General features: G+C 35.2%; 1 protein-coding gene across 1 annotated transcript; it reads right to left on the reverse strand.

The window, feature by feature from the left end:
* Positions 1-2,021: 2,021 nt before the first annotated feature.
* On the reverse strand, positions 2,022-3,484 carry LOC113697826 (transcription factor MYB92-like). Its single transcript, XM_027217415.2, has 3 exons — positions 3,288-3,484; positions 3,063-3,192; positions 2,022-2,964 (listed from the first exon to the last, which is right to left on the reverse strand). Exons 1-3 carry the CDS (start codon positions 3,418-3,420, stop codon positions 2,190-2,192), a joined length of 1,038 nt encoding a protein of 345 aa, XP_027073216.1. The 5' UTR covers positions 3,421-3,484; the 3' UTR covers positions 2,022-2,189.
* Positions 3,485-8,766: the final 5,282 nt, after the last annotated feature.

The raw sequence follows: 8,766 nt of genomic DNA on the forward strand, positions 1-8,766 counted from the left end.
ATAAAAGGGGATTAGACAAGTCATTTACCTTAATAAGGTGCCACAGCCAACCCTGAAAATTGGTTTCAATCATGAAAGGCTATTGTATCACTATCATCTAACTAATCAAGACTTAATTGCAAGAGTTTGTCGTTGCCATCCAAGATTTCATCTTAAGAATTGATCCTTTCATTCACTTCCTATTTTCAGTGTGTAATTATTATTGCATTTTGGATTGGATTTGGCTCTTTCTTTAACTGTTGTAAGACCAAGAATTATCTCCTGTACTTGATCTAAAAAATTCTTAAACATTTGTACAGATTCCACATGCATATCCAGGATAATATTTTTGCCCCCAAAATGTTAAATCTGCACTGGAATTGACTACACCCATATTTTCTAAAACTACAGTTGAATGAAATTGGATCTTTACTCTTTACACTTCAAACGACAGATTTTGCGAAAAACATATATCCCTTTCCAGAATGACTTAATTAAACCAGAAAAGCATCAAAACATGTAATTAAAATCAACCAACACGAAGTTACAGCGGTCACCGGCCGTTACAGCTCATCACCTACTCGTTGATTATTAGAGATGTCAATTTTGAATTCTCTGCTATTTGGGCTTAAAAGCAAAGTTCAAATCAAAGTACATATAAGACTCTTGTTTGAATTGCAGACAAATTAAAGTCATTATCGTAAAAACATGCAGAAAATCCCGGATGTGCTGGCACAGAAGCTACACAATTACCTCGAAACATAAAACATTTTGCTCAACGTCAATATCTATATGAAATTCATCACATCATCTGAGTTGAGTTAGTATGAACATTTTAACGTCTCCAAGATCGGATCTCCTACCCTCGACATCCACGTCAAGTTCTTGCGGGTTTGGATCAATGGAAATTTTCGTGTCAAAACCTCACAAGTTCGTACAAAACCCTTCTAGAATACTTCGCAGAAACATGGAAGGTTATTGGAAGAGTAGGATGGAAAATTCATGCATTCTTATTAGCTCGATGGCCTTATCAGAGAGCAGTTCAGCAATCTTTCCATTCCTATCATTGTTGAGGGACATCTATGAATTCTTAAACCTTGTGTTTCCTAACTACTTGGGTCCCCCTTATCATTGAGAATCCTTATACGTCACCTTTTTGACATTAAACTTTTAGTCAACTCTGCCTCTCTCTCTCTTTCACATTTTAAATCCTCAAGCCTCAAGCTCCTACTATTTTTTCCACGGTTGCAGTTTTTTGATGCTAATAAAATTGCATATAGTAAATGGGGTGTGTGAATATTTGGAGCTTATTTGCTACTCCATTAGAGTGGTTGGCTGGTGAAGGTCCAACGATTCGGTCAACGGCTGGCTCAATCTCATATTCACCAAAAATCCATCATAAAATGACAGGGAAAAAAAAAAAAACCAATAAAGCCTCATGGATAATTGCTTTATTTTATATGATAATGATCGTAAAAGTATTTGAAAGAAAAGAGAAATAAGAAACCAATATTAACATCATCGAGGCGTCAAATTGTCAAGATTCGTGATAAATTTCTTTCACTTTTATGAATTAAGTGAAATTTCTAAGAAATGAGACAAGAAATGAAACTTGGACTTATTGCACAAGGGCTGGCAGTTTCTAGTTTTTCTTTTGCTATTATCTTTTCCGCAGCAAAACCTTCATCTCAACTGAATTAATGTCTTGTATCCATCAATTAGAAAGAATACAACGTAAAATGACAAAGAAAACTGTTAAAGAAACCCTAAAAGCTATCACTACTATCTCAGTTTGATCCTGTGCTCGATGTTTCCATCATTATCTAAGTGTGTTTGGTGAGTAGTTCATTTCATGATTAATTGGCAGTGATTCATGACACATATACACATATAGACAGGAAAGAAGATTATGGAAACAAAAGAAATATAACAGAACCGATAGCTCAGTTGGAGAAAAACGGAAAAGCATCATCTTCATTGTTCATACTAGTTCACAACATGCATTAATTAATTACTCATCTTTCTGTACAAAAGTCACACCATAATTGAACAGGTTGGGTTTGAGAATGTCAAATATGTAAAAGATGAATGGTTTTTGTAGCTGCAATATGACTAACTTTAGTAGTAATGGACATGTTCTATGCTACCAAGAAAGTGGAAGAAATAAAAAAAGGGTGGTGAAACTCCAAACCTCAGACACACATATATGACTAAGCAATCTCATGAAACAAAGGGTCGTCAAGCAAGAGTTCAGGCCAAATAGAAGATGGACCACCTTCATAGCTGGATGTACTACAAGCATCCCCACCATTGGTAATGGAAACTTCGGTCATCGGTGGAATAACCGGAGGAGGAGGAGGAGATGGAGATAAGCTGGAGTGGGGAAGCCATGGCGAAGTCGGCGAGTTTTCTCCTTGGCTGCAGAGCATTGTTAAGTTAGAGGCTTGAACCATATGATCCTTGTTCATAGAAGTCTGAAAGCTGCAGGGAGATTCCAAGTCAGGCAAATGAGAGAAAGGGATGGACTCATGGACAGCCTGAAGAGTATTGGTAGCCATAATGGATGATGGAATAGGGGTCTCCATAGGATTTGTGCTTAATACTTGGCTATCCTTCACTACAGAGAGCGAGTTTAGTAGGTTGTAAGCCTCCATATCTGGGATAGTTGCGCTCAAACTGTTCGATAAAGACGGCATTGAAGCAGCTGGAGGTTGAAGCAGATATTGCAAGTACTGAAGCTTAGCTATTTGAGCAGCTTCAGTTTGTAATCTTACAGCTTGTTTCTCCCATGAATTTTGTTCCATAAGCTCTTTAAGATTAGCCAGAGCTATAAGATGGGGCAAGCTAGAGAAGATATCGGTCCGAGGACGATGAGTCATTGGATCAAATCCCATTTGAATCAACTTCTTCTTCAGATGAGTGTTCCAGAAATTCTTGATCTCATTATCCGTCCTTCCAGGCAGGTGGGTGGCAATAGTCGACCACCTTGATACAAAAGAAAACACAACCAATGTAAGTATATACTGTTGAACCCTCTGATTAATTATCTTCTATCAAAATTAGAATGGTTTTGAGTGATTTACTTGTTTCCAAGTACAGAATGGAGATTAAGAATTGTTTGCTCTTCTTCTGGAGAAAATTTTCCTCTCTTAATATCAGGTCTCAAATAGTTAGTCCAACGAAGTCTGCAACTTTTCCCACATCTGTTAAGACCTGAAATTGACAAAACCATGCCAATTAATTTTCAGCACCAAACTATCAAATGATAAAGTATCAAATTATGCAATGCATCCATATATATCACTTACCTGCAAGTTTTGGAAGGGCTCTCCAGCTGCCATGGCCATGTTTTTGGATATATTTGGTGAGTTTTTCATCTTCCTCAGCAGTCCAGGGACCTTTCTTTAGGCCAGTTTCATCGCAGCAAGGGGACCTTCCCATGATCAAGTTCTAGTTCTAAAACGATATCTTAATCTTTATGTATGTTGGCCTATGATCTGGGCTGTTTCCCTCCAGTCCTACCAAATAACTCAAAGGTCCAGTTATATATACACTCTTTTGCCTCTTTGTCCAGATGCTGTATGACAGTGAAACAGGACCTACGTGGGGGGCTCTCATTTGTCTGTGTTGCCGAACCTGCAATGACAAATATAGCCCTCTCTCTGGTTTTTCTTCTTTACAAGCCATCCTAATTGGTAATTATGGAAAGGACAAGAAATTGTTAATACTTGTATCAAGAATCAAGATGTGTTGATCATATATGATTTCTGAAATACGGTGTAAACCTGCTCCCTAGAATAATACTGCTAGAATCAGGACCTTTCTTTCCTTTACCAGAACTAGGACTTAATATGTAGGACCTTACCTATAATTTTACACATAATTGCACACTATTTATTGATAAGGTGCTTGAACTTTGCACTAATTTTGAGAAAGTAGGAGTTTTAGTGAAAATAAGTTGGGCATATTGAACTCATCTGATAAGATTTTGCTACTGATCATCCCATGACAAGCACCCTTTTTTTTTTTAAATATCATTACAATGGCACCCACAATGACCGGAAATACAACACTACTAACTAACACTACAAATAACCCACATAAATGGTGGGAAAAGTAACTCGCAAATAGTAGAATGAATATTAACACCTATCTATTGATATTCATTATAAATACCTATCTCTCTTTCGCTCACATTTTGTTGTGGGAGCCCATGATTTGATTAAGTGCATACAGCATAATATGTACAGATTATCCTTGTACTTCATGGCATCTCTTCAATTGGTGGAAAAAACAAGCACATTTCGATCTTCATAAACATTATTGTTTTTCTTTTTTGTTTTCTCATTTTGGTATACCAAATTGAGCTAGACCTTCAAATATCCAATCCATCTGTTCCGCAAGACAACCGTACGATAATTTCACTGAAAATTGATCTGTATTTGTTAATAGTTATAAAGAAGAGCTTGTTTTTGAGTTTGTAAGAACGAGCATTATTTTCCCATATCAATACTCCATTTACCATTAATTTTGCCGAAGAGAAACTATACATAAACTCCCATGAAACCATTCTTCACACTTTTGTTTGCAGTCCCATGACTCAAGGACTTTCAAACTTGCATTGTAGACCTTAGAAGCTAATCACTTACTAAAGAATGAGCAAATTGCTAAGTAATTTATTCCCGGACCTTATGCATCTTTCATACACATCTCTCACTTAGGAATAGTCCTCCTACACCTAATTGACAAATATGTCAAATGATGCATCTCATTTGCTTTCTTATTTCCTTTTAGCTTTGACATTGGTCTTAGTATTATGCTTTCGTAGTAAATTTTGATTTCGCCCACATAAAGGCATTCAACTCAGAGATAAACAAGGCCTAGTTTCCTAATTTCATTCAATTCGAGCATAAACTTTAATTAATAAAAATTCTGTTATAGTTCATTCGCAAATTATTTGAGATGGATTAGTAAACAGCTAGAACAATTAAACCCATTTAATACTTCAAAATTCACTTATTATACCCAATAAAACTTAATAAGTAGCGAGCAATTCACTTGCAGAGTTCTCAAACGTACAAGTCTTGCTGTGTATTTTTCTAATTTCGTATTTCACGAGAGCATATAATTGCAAAAATACACCGAGTAAGGGCATTTCATGGACTTGCAAATTTAATCTCTTCATTTTCCAACTAGCCCAAAAAGGATATATATATATATATATATATATATAGCTGCTAATCCTTTGTTAATCACCATTAACAACCAAATGACCATGGGCCCACGTCCTGCATAAGACAGGGGCAATCCTGGAATTTCACGTTTGTCCATCATATCGGAACAAATTAAAATGCATTGTTAATAAATAAATTAGACAAATAAATCCCAGAAGAAGAAAGTCATCTGTCGTGGACAGGTGGCGGCTGCTTGCTGGTCGGAGGAACACATCCCATGCACGCAAGAGAAGCAATCTGTCGTCATTTGATTGCAATTTGCATGGACATTTTTTTATATTTACGTAAAAGCTATACGTACCATTCATGCTATAACATTATGGGGTCCCCGACTGCCTCCCTGGCCACCTTCAGCTGGGAATATGCTAAGCTCTCTGCTTGGTATCAGAAAATAAAATAACACAAAAAAATCATAAAAACCCCATTTTCCAAGTTAATTTTTGTATTTATGTAATTAACATTTAGTTTTTTTTTGTTTACTTCCAACTATTAAATTCAGAATTTAAACCCTGAGCTTCACAATATAGAAAATTCTAAGAGATTTTCCCTGATCACCGGGCCAAATCCAGTGATTACATGAATTAATTCTCGACTCTAGGATTAAGATAATCAAATGGAGTTTTAATCATCCAGTAACCTTCCAAGCATATGGTGCTGTATTGCTTAATTAGTTTAGTGGTGAATCAAGCTTTCGATTTTGTTAGTTCTTCGATCCTGCTAGTCTTGCATTTCTTTTCTTTGTTTCTTTATTTGGAAGGAATTTAGCTTAATTGAAAATTAAAATATAAAGGAGAACTGATTGATACTTCTAATTTCGCATTTTTTTTAATGGAAAAAAATGAATGTGGTTTTTTTTTCTTTTTTCTTTTTGAGAATAATCCAACAAAGACCAGCTAAGACGAAGCAAGCTGTAAAACTTGGAAGTTTTTGTCGCCAACAATTTCCTACCAGAAAGTGGAAAATGCCCCAATATCGTCTTCTTTTACGTAATGAACTTTCTATGCCATGATCTTGATTTCTTTTCTTTCCCTTTTTTTTTTTTGATTGAAAAAATAACAAGTACTCTCTTAAACAGTTACAGGAAGACCTGAAGAAGTGAAAGTCTTGCGAACAACAAAAAGTGGGCAAGTGAAGAATTTGAGCAACCGTCAAGGGTTTGACTTATATATGCCTTCTATACTCACAGAAACCTAACCGAGGTTGCTTTTTTTCCAATTTTACCTGTTCCATTCAAGGCTCCTTTTTAATATGGCCACGAAGATCTAATCAATTAGGCAATTTGATAATTAAAAATTCAAAAATACTTAGTCTGATAATGTATACCTTGCATTTCTCTTGTTAATATCCTACACGTTCATAGAACGCAAGCTAGATTGCATGGCTAGTTGAAAGTTGTTTTGCACTACAACCCCTTTATATTTGAAATGAAATTCTGATTTCTCCTAATCAATTGCATAATTATTCCTTTCTTGCATGATCAAGACCTTAAACAATGACAAGGTCGTGTAGACATTTCTGTATTTTAAGGCTTGATGAAGCAGCGCATAATCCACATGTGCAATGTCACTGGTCCTCATCAATCATCAATACCATATCTCGTAAAACTTTTGATACTGACATAGCCATTTTTTGTCAATTCTTTTGATTAGAATTACAAAAACTCTATCAAGTTTGTGGTGCCCTGCCAAAGTTGCTCATTATGAATTTGGATAAATTTTATAATACACTGACAGTGAGAGTGTTTGGATATCAAAATTATTCCAAAAAATATTTCGCTTGCATCACAAACACATTTCCCAATCTACCTTTTTATATTTCCAACTACCTTTTTACCTCACATACATCATATCACAAAAAGTGTTACAGTAATTATTCTAAATAATATTTCAAAAAATACACTATCCAAACAATTATACACTATTACCGTTAGATTCATTATACGGGTAAGAGTTGAATTTCAAACTCAAATTTTGCATAGTTATCGTTCAGCCAAGAGTGTAGAAAAGATTAATCCTATCAACTTTCATGCTCTTATATGAAATCAAAAGGAAGGTAAGCAACCTTGTTCTTTACAAGATGCTAATTGCAACGTATCATAATCTCAATTAGCAGATGCTGTATTTCACTTTTTCTAATTGATAATCTCAGTCATAATTTCTGATAATATACCTCCGCTCCTTTTGCATCTCAGTTTGACCGAATTCTTGATAGAACATTGGACTCTGAACACAAAAACTGCTACACGTTTCTATTGCAGACCAAATCTTTGGCCAAAAAAATAGCGTTCTGTTAAGAATTGGTTTTTATTCTTTTTTTTTTTAATACTAATCAAGTAGAGGAATTCAACTCGGATTTGAAAGATTGTACCATGAATTTAATACCATATCAGGACAGATAAAATCATCAAAAGTTGAAGTTTGGAGTAGAATGCTTTGCAAGCACCAATCTTGGAGATGTAAAGTGATGTTTGTGCTAAATTAATTGGATTAGTACTTATGATGTCTGTATACATAGTTTGCATGAAAATTTTATTCCACACGTCCTTGTGATTACAATTTCCGTTCAATTAACAGAATCAAATGCAGGTTTGGACATTTTACATTCACTTTTCTTCTTTGTGATATTTAGTTAGTTTCCTCCTTTTATGCGTTCAATGAGAAGGAGATTAGCATTATATGATGATAGTAGACTCCAAATTACATGCAACAATTTGGTTCAATGGACTGTTTAATTCTCGGAATTTAGGAAGAATGAATGGTCTAAACAACAAATTATCTGTCCACATGTTTTTTCAATTCCCTTTTTTCTTCTCTTTTTTGTCAAATCTCAACTGCCAGATTAATTATATATTCTGGTCCAAAATCATATGTACTACGGCACTAAATTATGCACATGTATTAAGCTCTAACAGTATAATTGTTTTGTGCCAATTGGGTCTAAAAAGAAATACTTTGGTGGCTTCAAAAATGTCATCAATTACTAGTCGGTTTAATATGACTATAGGACCCTAATCCTTCCTTCCACCATCATGCATGTCTGCCATTTGCTCTTTCACTCACTCTATCAATGTCTAAGATGCTGAAGCACTTGAATTTTTTTCTACAAATTGTATGTTTCCTAAACAAATCGATCGTGCGGGACACGTAAAGCTTGAAACCGAAGTTGCTGCTCTGCTGAACCTAGCTATAATTACAATCTCTCTACAATAAGATAAAGCTACAAACAGAATAAACTAGTAATTTCCCTGGTTACAATTTCAGCCGTCCAATATACAATTCTTGAACCAGTACCAATTTTCTGATAATGCAAGTCATCCATGAATTTGTATCTCTTTTCGTCTCTCTGATATCATCGAAAAACTTTGCTTCACCTCAGTAGAAATATACGAAGCGATGTGACACTGTTTGACTATTAGGGAAGGAGCTGGTTAGAGGGAGAAGAAGTTGGTGCAGCAAACTCATTGATTTCTTTATATCACACCTTTGAAACAGAAATAAAATTTTCTTCTTCATCTATTTCTGTCTTTCTCCTTAGTTAATGAGCCGTCAATGGC

This window comes from Coffea arabica, chromosome 7c, assembly GCF_036785885.1.
Source record: "Coffea arabica cultivar ET-39 chromosome 7c, Coffea Arabica ET-39 HiFi, whole genome shotgun sequence".
Lineage (NCBI taxonomy): Eukaryota > Viridiplantae > Streptophyta > Magnoliopsida > Gentianales > Rubiaceae > Coffea > Coffea arabica.

Coding starts and splice junctions, on each gene's coding strand:
- LOC113697826 (XM_027217415.2), bottom strand. CDS start 3,420: ATGGGAAGGTCCCCTTGCTGCGATGAAACTGGCCTAAAGAAAGGTCCC. Junction 3,193..3,287: donor AGCCCTTCCAAAACTTGCAG/GTAAGTGATATA, acceptor TGTCAATTTCAG/GTCTTAACAGATGTGGGAAA. Junction 2,965..3,062: donor CATTCTGTACTTGGAAACAA/GTAAATCACTCA, acceptor TTTTGTATCAAG/GTGGTCGACTATTGCCACCC.